General features: G+C 33.3%; 1 protein-coding gene across 2 annotated transcripts; it reads right to left on the reverse strand.

Moving 5' to 3' along the window:
* Nucleotides 1-9,218: 9,218 nt before the first annotated feature.
* On the reverse strand, nt 9,219-15,509 carry LOC146907135 (5'-3' exoribonuclease 3-like). 2 transcript variants are annotated; one of them, XM_085727076.1, is made up of 21 exons: nt 15,023-15,509; nt 14,829-14,931; nt 13,961-14,037; nt 13,680-13,871; nt 13,466-13,585; nt 13,175-13,375; nt 12,920-13,084; nt 12,690-12,767; nt 12,502-12,588; nt 12,129-12,386; nt 11,960-12,055; nt 11,548-11,643; nt 11,401-11,471; nt 11,191-11,319; nt 11,026-11,102; nt 10,801-10,916; nt 10,514-10,671; nt 10,242-10,346; nt 10,074-10,149; nt 9,834-9,913; nt 9,219-9,732 (listed from the first exon to the last, which is right to left on the reverse strand). In XM_085727076.1, exons 1-21 carry the CDS (start codon nt 15,224-15,226, stop codon nt 9,327-9,329), a joined length of 2,895 nt encoding a protein of 964 aa, XP_085583202.1. In that variant the 5' UTR covers nt 15,227-15,509; the 3' UTR covers nt 9,219-9,326. The 2 variants fall into 2 exon arrangements, 1 of the variants encoding a protein (XP_085583202.1); XR_015019359.1 differs by lacking the exon at nt 9,219-9,732 and having other exon boundaries at nt 9,833-9,913; nt 10,247-10,346; nt 15,023-15,284.
* Between the last annotated feature and the right edge of the window lie 141 nt (nt 15,510-15,650).

The following is a 15,650-nucleotide window of genomic DNA, read 5'->3' on the forward strand; positions in this document are numbered from 1 at the left end:
TACCGTTCGAACCAAATGGAAGCATCTCGAAGAAACATGCAAAAGATTCAAACTTAAACAAGAAACATGCAAAAGAAATTCTTTGGAAGTTAGAAGATGCATGGCAAACATGCGACATAGGAGTTAGTTTATTTTATGTATATATTGTAAAATCAAATTGTTAGACATAGTTGGTTGTGGCGGGGGCAGGGGAGCTATTGTGTGGACCTTATGGAGATCCTGAAATGTCCTAAGTGGTACTGGACTTGAATCCGTTAAGTATGTAGTCAGGGGTTCGATTCTTGAACTATGGAAAAAAAATTGGTTGGGAGGTGATAACCCACCTTGTGTGCCCTACAAATTCTCCACAAATTGTCTGATAGAGATTAGTCATTGGTAAGTGGCGGTGGGAACTTCGTACTAATGTCATGGTAAAAAAAATATTTAATAGTTGTAACTAGTGATCAAATTGTTTAATATTTATAAATTAAGGGGGAAAAGACTAAAATTCTAATATTTATAACTTAAAGAAGTAAATAGAACCAAGAAATAAAATTAAAAGGACAACTAAAACCTAAAAATAAGAAAATTTAAATATCATGTTTTTCTCCTAATTCTTTTGACAAAAATTTAAAACTAGTTTAGCATTTTCAAAAAATAAAAAAATGTGAAACCATGATTTTTTTTTCATTTTTTTTTTTTTACGTTATGAAACCATGTTTTTTAATGTTTTCGAAAGAACAAAATTTAGGGGAATTTCCTTAGTCAAAAGCTAAAAATACACTTTTTTATGACTATAACAAACTTTTAAGAAAATTTAGAATTTTTAAAAATTATGAATAATTTAGTTTAAACTTAGGCGGGACTCGTAAATTGATGGTATGATTTTGAAGAGTAGTTTTAGCCGCCATTTTGATCTAGCTATTAACAAAATGGTAATAGTGGCTGAAATGTTTTTTTCTTGGGTGGGGGGAGGATGGTGAAGCTTGGAAGCGGTTGTGTACATAGGCGGAGACACCACCCAGTTAACCTAGGCATTCAACCGGGCTCAATCGATACTTTCTTTATACTAGGTCCAACCCAACAGTCCATTAACCCACTTAAAAAAATAAAAATTTGGGCAAACTCAAATATTTTTCACACGCGCACAACAAAAGTCACTTGATGATGTTGATAATATTCGAACATTCACCGCAAAGAGGTCTCGAAAAGGTCATTTACCTCCTAATTTTATTTAGCACTCTATTGGTAGGTTATATTTCATCTCTCTTTATTTCAAATTGTACTTTTGTAGACAAAATGACAGACCTCTTTTATTTCGATTTATGACTATTTATGACTATTTATTTATACTATGACTATTTCAAATAATAACATAAATAATATCAAAATAGTTGGTTTTTTATTTTCCAATTATACTCTATAACAAAATTAGTTATAAGAATACCATATTTTTGGTGTCATTCAAAAAGATGAATTTATTATTATCTATACTATATATAAAGAAAACTACCATTTTCCGCACTTTTGGCCTGAATTTTTCTCTTTTCAAAAATACCATCAATTTTCAATACAAATAACACATGTAACAAGTAGATAAGAATAAATTTAAATATTAAAAAAAATGTAACAAACACGATATGAATATATATATGTATATATATATATATATATATAGAGAACGTTTACTATGAGAATGACTATCTTATATGAGAATGATGAGAATGATCATCAACCATTAGATCAAAAATAAATGGTTGACATTAAAAAGCCACATATGTACCTCACTTTATTATATCAATTCTCATAAACTCATTTCCTTTTTCATTTTCTTCTCCCCAAAATATATACAATCATTTAATAATATATTTTTTGGCTTTTCAAAAAAAAAAAACATTAACCTTCTCATAACCCTTTTTTTCTTTCTATTATATCCGATGATAAGATCTTTATGTTGGTTTCTAATAATTCAATAGAAATAGCTTTCATTTTGTATTAAAATTCTCAATGGTTTGATTCTCAAACCGTACAATCCCAAATAATTCAATTGTTAAAATTGATGTGGGGTTATTTTAATTTATCAATTGAAGTTGAAGGTTGATTTAGTATTACACAGTGCTTAGACTTAACGGTTGCATTTTTTTTTCCAGTTTATCTATACTACTTATTGGAGAAATTAGCTTCGTAATTCTTTATTAGTTAGCACTGGTTAGTATGCGCATGCAGGAATTAAGTTTTGGTCATTGATTGAATACACCGGTATGTTGGCATCAATATTCAATTATCTATTGAAATCGAAGCTCAAGGTTGATGAACATGGTGAGTGAACAAATGAAATTGTTAGTTGGAGAAGATGAACAGAATTAATGAGAATTGATAGAATAAGGGAGGCATGTGTGTTATTTAATTAGATTGGAATATTAATTTAATTTTGTTTAGCTATGATTGTGGGAAGAAGAATATGAAAAGGGAAATGATTTTATGAGTATTGATATAATAAAGTGAGGTATATATGTGACTTTTTAATATCAACCATTTATTTTTGATCTAATGGTTGATGATCATTCTCATCATTCTCATATAAGATAGTCATTCTCATAGCATACATCCTCTATATATATATATATATATATATATATATATATATATATATTCCCTCAAAAAAAATATATATGTCTTTTTTTTTCCTTTATCATTTAAAAAGTGTAACAAACTAAATGAGTATATTTATACTTAATTTTTTATTATCCCAATTATACCCTTAATAACAATTTTTTCTATAATAAAGATTGTTGTTAGTGTTATTGAAATAGATAATCATGTTTAATTTGTTTTGTTATAACTAGAAAGCAACGACATTTATATTTTTAGTTTTAATCAAAATCAAAAATTCATAAGAAAAACATAGTTCATAATTTTCTAATTTCAGGCAGTAAAAAGAGCGGAAAGACGGCACGGGAGTGCCCATCTTTTCGCTAGTATGATATTATATTTGTTACATTGTTGGTGTCATTGAAAAATATATGTTTAATTTTTTTTAATAAGAAAAAGATATGCATAGTTTGTTACAATATAAAGGTGCAACATATATATAATATTTTTAGGCATCTATACTTGTAATTTTAATTAAAATCAAAATTTTATAAAAATATTTATACTATGAAACACTAAAATAAAATTATACGCATTAGCGTAACAAAAAACCAGACAGGCGGACATAAAGTATTACTCTAAACACTAATGTGTGTGTATATTTCATAAAAACATACCGTTTATAATTTTTAAATGTTAGCGCAATAAAAAGAGCGAAAAACGGACACGTGAGTGCCCATCTTTTCGCTAGTATATATTATGTCTATTTTAGGATTAAACAATGAGAAACTATGATGCTCATTTTATAATGATGATGAGGATGATGTTACTAATTGTATTGATGATAATAAAAAGGATGTCTATTTTATATTTATGATGATAATGACGATGTCTAATTTATATTGACGATGAGAATGATGGCGTATAATTATGATGCCGATTTGAATGATGATGCCTAATATACATTGATGATGAGAATGACGATGTTTACTTATGATGATGATGTGAATGATGATGATATGTTGTGCATAATAGGAAGAGTCTGCATTTATGATTTTGATATGTTGATGATGTTATGATCTCTTAATACTTGAAGAATCTGTCTCATGCATGCATATAGAGTCGTGTCTAGGAATCATGATGATGAAATGACGATCAAAGTCTAGTAACATATCTCTAGCAAATTATGACGATGAAAGTCCATTAACATATCTCTGGAAAATTATGACGACAATAGGTGTGGTACCACATTCATATAGGTCTTAGGACTAAGTCCATATGAATGAAAACTGATGATGATTTGTATTTGGTGAATAACTGTAACTGTGTGAGACGGTGAAGGTGATTATCTGTTGAGGTTCTTATGAAGGATTATTGGTGACTATATGTGTTGTGACTATTTTGGAATTGAATTATGACATTATGTTTGTAAAGATTTTGGTTTTTATGCTGTAATGATTTTTTTTTAATAATGTGGATTGAGTTGATATATATATATATATATATATATATATATATATATATATATATATATATATATATATATTCTTCCAAGTTTTGAATATTATGTTTGTGATGTGATACAACTTTGACTTAATTGTTTACGTGTTCTTCTCATTTATTTTATACTATTACATGTTCTCGAAACTCACACCATCGTTGTTTGTGTTTACTGGCTTGGCCCTTCGGTTGTGAAACCGTAGTTCCATAGGTTATGAGTCTTGGAGTCAAGTACATGCCTTCTATGAAGACTTGTCTTGTGTCGTTTGTTATTTTGGGGAAAAGTACCGCTCTGACAGTGACACGGGAAAAGGGATTTTATTACTTATTTAGTTTTGTATAAGAAAGTATTTTCAAAAGCAAAAGATTCGATGTTAATAGTATTACAATTTTCAAAGAAGTGAAATGTGAATTATGTTCGTTATGCGTCAATGTGGTATCCTAAATCTTGTGGAAGAATTCTTTTATTAATAGAAAAGTTTTTATTTGACATTTTCCTCTGCGAATCAAACTCTATTTTCTTCAATTTTCAAAGAAGTGAAATGTGAATTATGTTTGTTATGCGTCAATGTAGTATCCTAAATCTTGTGGTAGAATTCTTATATTAATAGAAAAGTTTTTATTTGACGTTTTCCTCTGTGAATCAAACTCTATTTTCGAACGAATAATAGTAAAAATTATTTTTGGGATTTAGGGTGTCACAGTGACAGCTGATCACTCAAACGCAATTTGGAATAACGAGGTCCCACTAAAAGTTGGTCTTTTTGTTTGGCGTTTGCTCTGTAACCGATTACAGACAACAGATAATTTAATCAAAAGGCACATTCTTCATCATAATGCTTAACTTCGTGTGGGCGACTGTGGTATAATGGAAGCTATAGACCATCTATTTCACTCTTGTGATTTTGTGGAAAAATTGGATTAGTGTCTCTAATTGGCTCGGCTTTACTACGGTGCATCCAAAACATGTGGCAGACCATTTCCTTCAATTTGAAAATTTAGGCGGCTTTCCAAAAAATATCTGAATATCTTTTCAACTCATATGGTTAGCTTGTGTTTGGGTGATTTGGTGTGAAAAAAATGCTCGAATTTTTTTCAACCAAGAAGAATCGTTACAACAACTTCTTGACAAAATTAAACTTCAATTTTATTGGCGGCCGAAAGCGGATAGAATTAATTTTTCTTTTACCTATCACTCTTGGTGGCTTAATCCTTTAGCTTGCTTGGAATTACTTTGTAATGAGGTCTCTTCGTCCTCTTTTTCCCTATTTTTTGTTATTTGATGTAATGTGATTTTTATCCTAGATTTGACACTCCTTGTGCTGAATTTTCAAGGATTTCGGTTAATATATTTCGATTTTAGCTTCTTCAAAAGCAAAACAAAACAAAAAAAACATACGAAATGCACCTAACAAAATACACTTTAAGTTCTTTCGTTTCTAAAATTGCATTCTTTCTAGTTCGTTATGGTTAAAATTATTTTTTCTTCTTCGGAAAGTTTTGACACAATGTGCATAGATATTTTTATAAGCATGACAAAAGTATTTAAAAGTTTTGGCGTTCTTCATCGATTTTTCTACTCAATCAAGATCTATCCATGGATTTCGCGATTGTTCCAGTTTGATCCCGTAGCTCCGTCGACGGTTTCTCTCTGTTTTTGATCGGCAATCCCTTCCTCTAAAGTTTCTCTCTCCTCACCGTATTTGTATCACTCTGGTGGACTCTGCTTCCTCCGGTGGTTTCTCTGTTCCTCTCCAACATGGAACCGGTGGTGTCTACGGCGGCAAATCCACCGGAATCTGGTAAGTCCTTCGTACAAGCTTTGTCTTCTTCTGATGAACACCATTTGTCTAAATTGCCACCTAAAATCGTGATGGGAACCTCTGTTCGTGTCAAAGTTTCTCAATCGGAGTATGAATCGGGTGTGACTGAATGTCAATTCAACCTCCATGGCAGAGTTATTCTGCACAAGGGTGATCAGCCATTGACAACCTTAGCCCTGAAACAGAAGCTTTCTTTGTTGTGGCCCTCCTTGCGTAACTGGAACATCACACCTCTGGGAAAGGGTTTTTTCGAATTTCATTTCAGTTCAATTGATGATATGCGAAGAACCTGAGCTTTGGGTGTGGTTAACCTAAAACCAGGGATCCTTCGTTTCTCGTGCTGGACAAGAGGCTTCAAACCCCATGCTCAAGCTCAAACCCATGCTCAAATCTGGATCAGACTTATGCATTTGCCTCAAGAATATTGGAGGAAGACTACTCTATTTGAGATTGCCTCTAGTTTAGGTACCCCTCTGGCTATTGATGATGCTACTCTTAGTAGGAGATTTGGGGTTTTTGCTAGGGTGCTTGTAGATGTTGATCTAGCAGAGCAATTATTTGAGTCAGTGGTTGTTGAAACTGATGGGTACGCTTTGTCCATTGATATCCAATATGAGAAGCAGCCTACCTTTTGTGCCAATTGCAAAATTGTAGGACACAATCTTCAAAATTGCAGGAAATTGAATGGATCTAGCAACAATGAAGGCACTATCAAATTGAACACCAGAAGTGAGTTGAATGGCAAGAAACACGTTGATACTAACATGTTGGGCAAGAAGCGGGTCTCTGGTGCTCAAAAGGATTCCCTCTCTCTGCCTAACAGGAATCAAGCTGGTTCTGCCTTGCTACATAAAGGAACTACTAAGGGAGCTACTTCTTCTGCTATGATTTTTAATCTTAACACTGCTAGTGATGATAATACACATTGTGAACAGGCTGATACTGAGTTACACAACATAACCAATTCACCTGACCATCATCTACGTCCTGGTAGCTTGAATGACTTACATGACACCGAGAATTTGTACAAGGAAGGAGATAAGGAGGATGTAATCATCTCTGCTATCATGAAAGATGGGATATCAAACCCTCTATTTGGGGTGGAATTGCAATCACCCTCTGCTTTAGCCCTTCACAATCCTTTTGACAAGTTGCAGGAAGATGGTGATATTCATTTTGAGGAGAATCCCCTTATGGATCAGGTTCAACATCAACCTTCTGAGCATACTATTTTAGAACCTGTTGTCATTCTCCCTCAGAAGAATGTTGGCCCGGTTCCTCCCAAGGCTGCTATTCCTGTTGGGGAGTCTCACCACAAGGTTGTGCTCTCTCCTATAAAAATGGCCACTCCGGTCACAACTTATGAAGAGTTAGGCCCTGACAAAGGTAGGGTTCATGCTATTGGTGGCTCTAAAAATGTTTCTGCTGCAGCCAAGAAAAGTGTCCAAATTCTTAGCAAACTTTGGGGGGATGTGGTGGACTCTGACCACACAACAGATGGCACTATGGACCTTGACACAGACACTGAAATAGTACCAAAGTTCAGCAGAAAGTTAGGAAAGAGTAGCAGCTCTACAAGAGGCAAAGGCTTGGATGGCATCACAAGTAGTGAGCACATCCAAACTCGTTCCAAAAAGGGTGTTATAAAACACAATCCCAAATATGCTTCTTAATATGTGTTAGTAGCTAGTTGTTTGCTTCTTTACATATATGTTGTTTTAGTTGAGATTTGTTTTAGCTAAGTTTGGTCATAGTTGGCCAGTTTTTGTTGTAAAAAGGTTCAGGCATCTCCTGGTTTGCAATTTAATTTTCCTAGCTTTGATCAAAAAAATTTAAAAGCTTGTGGGATTAACAAAAAATGACTCATGGCATGACAGTTTGCATACTAAAGTTATAGTTTTTCACATTGTAGAATTGTTGTCTTCGAAATAAGCAATTATATGACTGTTATTTGAACAATGAACAATGGTTGCTCACATATGATGGGAAGTCTTTTTTGTTACAATGTGAAGTCTATATTATGAGAACTACTTAATCAATTATATATAAATGTCTTCAGATTATTTTTAACAAACTACTCCAATGGTTTCATGATTAAGAAAAGTGTTGTGATATGAATTAAAGATGGAAGTGGATGTCTATTTTCTCTAGGTTTTCTATATTCCTTAACTCTTATGAGTAAATGATTTAGTTCATTGTTATTGATTTTGTGACCCTTAATGTGTTTGTAACTTGTAACATTTGCGTCCTATAAATACGGCGCTATATTACATTATAAAGAACACAATTTAGAAGAATAATACAAAATCTCAGCTCTTCTATATCTTTGTTCTTTTAGTCTATTTTATAACACATTATCTACACGACTACTGCTAAATTCATACTTAATATTTAGTTTATCCTGTCCTGATTCCTAAACTAATGAATTAAAGATCAAAGGATTATCAAAAATTGATTATCCCTAACCATATGTAAAAAAAAAAAAAAAAAAAAAACAGATCCCCTAAAAAAGGATTATCACTAAAATTGACACAAACATGATAAATTCCAGTCATGAACATCAAAGCAAAAAATATACGAAGTAGAAAAATAACTGAAAATTAAAAAATAATATTTGGAATGAATTTTTTTTTCTTTATTATTTGTGACTTTACTGCATTCATGTGTATATTCTTCTAAATTCAAATTGGAGAGAGTTCTTCTGTCTTAAAATAGATAGACACTGTACTTTAATGCATTTCTCCTCTTCGTTGTTTTTGATGAAAAAAAATTAGGAGTTATTTGATGGTAGTATTAGTATGTATCAACATGAGCATCTCTTTTGGTCAAAAAAAAAAAAAACAATGAGCATCCCGCATTTGCATACATTCTTTAAATACCTCATTTTCTCTTTATCTTTCACACTCGTTAAGAATATGGGTGTACAACAATAATTTTTCATTATCTATTCCGTAAGTCATTCTTGAAAAATATTTATGTTTGATCTATGTTTCGTCACTCTACTGAAGTGTAAATACAAAGACTTTGATCTGAGAACCTAACAAGTTTGATAAAAAAAATGTAATATAAATTTCATGATAGTGTAACGGTTTCATGTTTCACCTATTGAGAGTGAATTTCATGCTAAACCTTTGCCTTTGCTAACAATTTGTGGGAAATGTAGATCAGAAATACCTCATTTGAAAGCTTCAACTTGTGTGTTCCTAGCATTTCTCCTCTTACAAATTCAATATTGTTCAACATATTCTCTTAACCCACTTTAGTAACAACTTCATTTGTAATTATACACCCAACAATCTCATGCGATCAGGGAGTAGCCTTAAGTAGAAGGGTAGCCTTGACTGCCCAAAAAAAGAAATATTATTCTTGAATTAATTGGTAAATATTTATATTTCAGAAATAATATTTCTTTCATCAATAAAGGGCGTAGCCTTAAGTAGAAGGGTAGCCTTGACTAACATAATGGCTATTTCTTTCATAAGCATGTGAGTTTGATCGATGATGATGAGTATGCATCACTGGTGGCCAGAATGGTTGGTTATAACCATATTGAGCAGTAGGGACAGCATTGTATGGTACAAACTGTGGAGGAGTTGATAAAGGTGGTGGCATTGCAGCATACCCTAGGCGTGATTCATAACTATAGCCAGGGTGTGATTCATAGTTATTGCGAGGCCATGATTGTCTATGATCGATTGGTGCGGCATAAGGCATTGTTGATCCATTCATGGGATGATGGTATCTGTTTGCATCCATCTTGACATGCAAGGAATTGACAACAAGTCTGTGTGCCGCCTCCTTAAGCTGCCGACAAGAATAAGTTCCCGAAGGTTTTTTCCTAAAATTAAAAAAACGGAGTTTCAGTAAACAAATTTAGTCAGCTAGATGACAAGATATTGCATGCTATTCAACAATAAGTAACCAATTGAACTTTAATACCTTTGACTTTCTCCATATCTTCTACCGGAATCTTCATGCCACATAACAGGTTCAGGTTTTAAATCCTCTATCGCCACAGTCTGCACAAATGGTGCAAATTTTATTTTTCCAACTATATTGACAGTATAAGCAGAGTACGGTCTTACTAAGCAACCCACCGAAATTGAACAGTAAACCCGAAAAGAGAAACTTGGGAGAGTTAGAGAACTATAAATAAGAGGTAGGTAGAAAGTTTAATACCTTTTTTGGAAATTTAACTCCATGCAGTGGTCGGTTGATATGTTCATGCGCATCAGGAAGTCTATATATTGCACATCTGAGTACCAGTACAGCACATAAGAAAAATAAAAAATTACATCACTTGATTTAAAGTTCTTATTATATTATACTCCGCATTGAAAAACTTACATCACATGATTATCGATGATGTCTTCCATGCCTGCAACAGGTGACCTGAAGAAAGGAGGGCAAGGTTCTCCATCCCAGAAGGCTATGTAACCATTCATTCCACCACTGTATGTATCCATAAATAAGATCAGAAAATAGTCGAGCAAGATCTTAATTTTCTCGTTATAAATAGGATATATGATGTATACAGCTCATTATCGTAAATAATGCATTATGCACCAATCTTCCTCTCACAAAAGTAGTTCGAAAAATTCAAAGCAATAGGAACCAACCTTTCTATGGGATTGATTTTTTCCTTGACATTGGCACGTTCACAGTTAGACGTGTTTCTACATTTGTTGTCGAGTATACTAATGCACGCAGAGAGAGGATGGCATGAGTTCACAAAAAGCATGTCGAACATTATTGCATTTCGTCGCTTTTCCTCTGGCTGTTTTTTTAATAGACAGGATACCAGAAAAACATAATTAACATCAGTATATGATAAGAAGCGTGGGAATGGGTAGAGAACGAACTGAAAATGCAGATTAATAAAACTTAATAAAGGAGAGAGCTATACTGTTAAAAAGTTTTCTATTTTCTGAACTGCTGCAAGAAGTCGCGTTTCATCAATAAAAGGCAACTTTGCAATACCCTGCCAAGCAAAGCGTTTTCCATTCATGTCCACTTCAAAATCTAACAACATCAAATAGGATAAAAAAGTTAAATAGGGGAGCGATAGTGCAATAAAGATAAAGCAGTGAAACTTATAAATATTGGGTGTATGCTTGTATTATAGACATACCGATTGGATAAAAATCAATAATTGGCGAGCTTGGATCGGTCATAAGTTTCCTATACGGCTCAGGAAGAGCATGTGAGCTGCAGATATATCATAATTTCCATGTTACAGCAATTCAAGCTTAGCAAGTCACAACTTTAATGAGAAAAAATGGGATAGCAGGTCTACCTTGCAGCAGGAAAAACTCCAATAAGCTGGTCAAATGGTTTGAACGGGGCACCCAACTCAAAATTAATATTAAGCTCACTAAGGCCCTTGAGATCAGACGCAAAAGGGGCATAATGATAAGGATAAAACCTGTTATATGACAAGGAATAAGAAAATAAGAAAAACTAAAGATTCATATAGCACTCCGGAGAAAATTAGAAAAGTACTCACCATTGCCAAGAACAAACACCTTCATAATAATAATGCATCACCCAACATAAACCTTCAACGTATTTCAAGACCTAAACAATAAATCACAGTAAGAAAACCCAGATCCTTATGAGTCAGAACCAATCAAACTTCAATTTCTTAACTTACAACATCTTTCCGTATAGCATCAAGTTCTTCAGGAGTTTTAGCAGAAAATTTTTCCTCATAATACCTCTCTTTCCAGCCTGGTTCTCCTAACTTAATCTGTTAAATAAAAAAATTATCTACAATGAAGTGAAATAACTAATCAAGATAAAGGAAGTCAAAATAAATAAAGAAATGTTTCCCATAATCTACAGTTTAACACATCATGCTTCCAATAATCACAAGCTATAGTCATGATCCAAAAAGGCATTAAAAGGTTATGTTACATTACTCCCTCCAGACTCAAATATAATAATCGATCAATTTCACATGCTTTAAGAATGATAGATAACTTCATGTAACTTTCTTAATGTAACCAAAAGACTAATTGCATTCTGAAAACTACCATATAAGTTACCAAAAGATTAAAATTTACCTTGTCTTCATGACCACCTTTTGAGTTGAATACATCAGATTTGTCAAGAAGTATCCTCTTCAGTTTTGCTTTAAACTTGTCCTCGTTATCTTGAACCTGAAAAGCACAAGAATAAGAAACTCCAAGACGAAGTACAGGGAATCACCAGCTCAAAATATAGAACTCTTACATCTATTTCAAGACTATTCTCAGCTTCAACAATAGCCGCAGCAACAGTTGCTCCTGAAGATAACCTAGAAACTTTACTCGGTTTCTCAAGGACCTCTTTATTATGCCCAGATTGTTGAAATGGGGAAGGCATTAGAGCTGAAGCAAGACGAGAACCGTGGAAATGTGAAATTGCAGCTAGAGATTCCGGTTGAACTTCAGGCCCAACATCATCTCCTCTTGCTTGTCTCTTCCGACGCTTTATTGTTTCCACTTGTCGCTAAAATAACAGTAAAAACAGAAAGCAATAATCACTTCAGAGCAAGCAGTCAAACATCTATTACTACTATGAACATGAACATGAAAATCTATATAGTGTTTCCAGTTCAACAGACCTGATGCAATCGAGCTCTTTTTTGGAATATTTCATCTTCATGTGATCCAACTGCCTGAATAAAATGCTCCACCCTTCTCAGGTTTGGCTGAGAAAAGCAACGGAAAAAGAGTTATTATGGACAAGCTTAATTTAGATGAAAAACGGCACATATGTCAATCATCACCCTTCTTACTATCAAGTAAGTACCTTACTGCCATTTGTCAAATAACCACCCAATTTCGTAAATTCGTTCTTGTATATTGTCATCAGCGAGTTAATTGCACCCTATAAAAATAAAAATTAAAGAAATTTCAGTCAAAATCCGCAAATTAATGCTTATAAAATACAACACCAGTCACAAAACATGAATTTGAAATTAGATGCAAAATAGAAAAAGGCGGAAGACTATAAAGAACAAGAGATCTAGAATGCCGTACCTCACGAATCTCTAGCGTAGGCATGTGTGGTAGGAAATCATTCCCAACAAAAAAGCATATGAAGATAAAATCATCCAGTATACATTCAAAATCAATCTCAAAAGGAGAATTAGGCATTCTCATCTCATACTCCAGATATTCCCTCAGAGTCCAAATGTTCAGAAACTACAAAAGAAATACATAGAAGTGAGAATTAAATCCTGAATCGCAAACACGATTTCATTGTGAAGTTCAAAATCTGTCTCAAACCCTGACCTGGAACGGCAATTTAGCAACAATCGCATCTCCTTTTTCATCACCCATCTTCCTTTTTGCCTTTCCTTCACACTCTGCAGCCATATGACCCATCTGACCACACAGGAAGCATTTATCTTGTCCAGGAGTAAACACAACCTCTCTAAGAATTGAAAAATGGATTTCATGGGTAGCCAGACCCAACATGATCAAATCAGCATCCTGCCATAAGACGTACCAAAATGATATGAACAAGTTGATCAAGTCAATGATTAAATAATGCATAGAAAATATAGGAAGATCGATACATACCAAACCATACAGGCAATGCCGTGTATTGGGATCATATCCTTTAAGATTTCTTTGAAGGCGAACGTAGGACATAATCTTATGCTCCCCTTCGCCAGGAACATTTGCATCAGAAAGAATAACCTTCAGAAATATACATAAATCACAGTATTAAAAACCTGTGCTCCACTGAGACACACAATACAATTTAGATACAGTTGAACGAACTTGTTGTTACCTTGATATTTTTCCAACCAGGATCATTGTTCAACCTAAGATGAATATAGTATTGAAGTGCAACTGACAGAACAGCCATGAATTCAGTACCAGGTGTGATTACATTTGAATCGAAAATCTGTGACTCTTGTTTAGGAGGAAGCTTTCTGCCCTCCATCTCAAATTCATCCCTTAACCTTGACTCTTCAGCAGCCTACACATTAGGAAGCATTCAAAATTAAAGTCTGTAATAAACCAAAATCCGAAGTATGAAAACACTGATTGGCATCACAAACTACATACTGCATCAGATGCGTCTTTAGCCGCCCTAAACCGCCTAGACCGTTGTTGGTTCATCTTAGCCCTTGGAGCAACACCATCTATGCAATTTAAAAACCATTCAGAAAGAAAGGAAAGAAAAAAAAATCCATAGGCTTGATTACAGTTTTTGCCCCGCTATTTTCACAATTTTACATCCTCCGTCAAATATTTTGTCTATATAGGTATTTTAAGTCCCCCCCTGTCACAGCTTTTTAAGTAAAAAAATCAGTTTTTTTAAATAAATAATCATTTTTAAGAGTATTGCATCTGTTTGTTACAGATTTTTTTTAAAAAATCATAATATAATCTTATGAGTAGTTTCTCTGCTAGAGATCCTTTAAGTTATTTAATTGTAACAAATTGGTCTTTTAAGCTTTTTTTTGAACTACTTAATTCCTTTTAGTTAATTAAAGATAACAAACTGGTCCTCTAATAAGTTTTTCCATACCAATTAGGTCTTTAAGTTATTGAAAAGTAACAATTTGGAGGATTTCAAATCTTAAAAATATAAGTTATTCGAGGCCTTAAAGTTGAAATTAAATAACTTAAAACCTAAGTGTTACGAAAAATACTTAAATGACTAACTTGTTACAATTAAATAACTTAAACGATGTAAGTTGTACCAAAAACTTAAAAGACCAACGTCTTATAATTTCATGGATGTTAATCTTTTCTCCTCATCGGATCATATAACACGTCATTTAAAACATCACACAAAATTTAGTTCAAAAATACGATAAAGGGATGAAAACTGTTAAAATAGGAGGACCAAATCCACAAAATTGTGAAAATAGTGACCAAAATTTGCAATTAAACAGAAAAATCAAAGAAAGAAAGAAATAACACAAACCAATAGCCATAAAGAGCAGCTTCCTAGGCCTGACTATGACAAACAGTCTATCAATGTAAGCAAATATGGACTCAAACACTTCATCGAAAGAGGTAGGAGATGGCTGCAAGTAATCAAAAGAATGGTTCAAGTACGTTTTTACGTGTCGAATAATAGCAATAGTAATAATAATAATCGAAAGAGAAAGATTTTACCCTATTCTCAGGGTGGAAGCAAGGGTGAATGACGCCGTTCATGTCAAGGTAAAAGTTATCGTATTCGTTGTTGTTAGGGTTTTTCATACTTGTGTTAACAGGGATTTGAATGTCATCGATAACCACAGGTTCTTCCTCAACGGCGTCGACAACCACCTTAGGATATTTCTCAGCGATAAATCTGTAGAAAGCTGGGATTCCCATCTTTCAATCGCGCGCTATTCAAAAAACGAACACGAGACTCTTTTGCGGATATTAGCGGGAATATTTTAGTGTTTTCTATGACAGGTTATGAATCATCAAGGTATATATATGAGTTTGAAGTAGGGGTTATAGTTAAACATTAAGGGCACTTTAGTAATTTCACAATTTACTATTAATTTTTGGGGAAAAAACTATGAAATAGAAAATTCTGACGTGTTTTTTTTTAATAATATTAATAATGACCTATCATTGCCACATCAGCGTTCTCATTTAACGGTAAGGACTAAAAACTCTAACATAAAATTTTTTAAGGACTAAAAAGTGTGATTTATTTTTATATAGACTTAAAACAAAACTGGAGATATTTATAGGGATCAAATACTTAATTAACTCTTAATTAAATAGTTTCATCATCACAAAAGAA

The sequence above is a fragment of the Medicago sativa genome, chromosome 7 (assembly GCF_051527215.1).
Source record: "Medicago sativa cultivar Bolivia chromosome 7, Bolivia_mono, whole genome shotgun sequence".
Taxonomy (NCBI): Eukaryota; Viridiplantae; Streptophyta; class Magnoliopsida; order Fabales; family Fabaceae; genus Medicago; species Medicago sativa.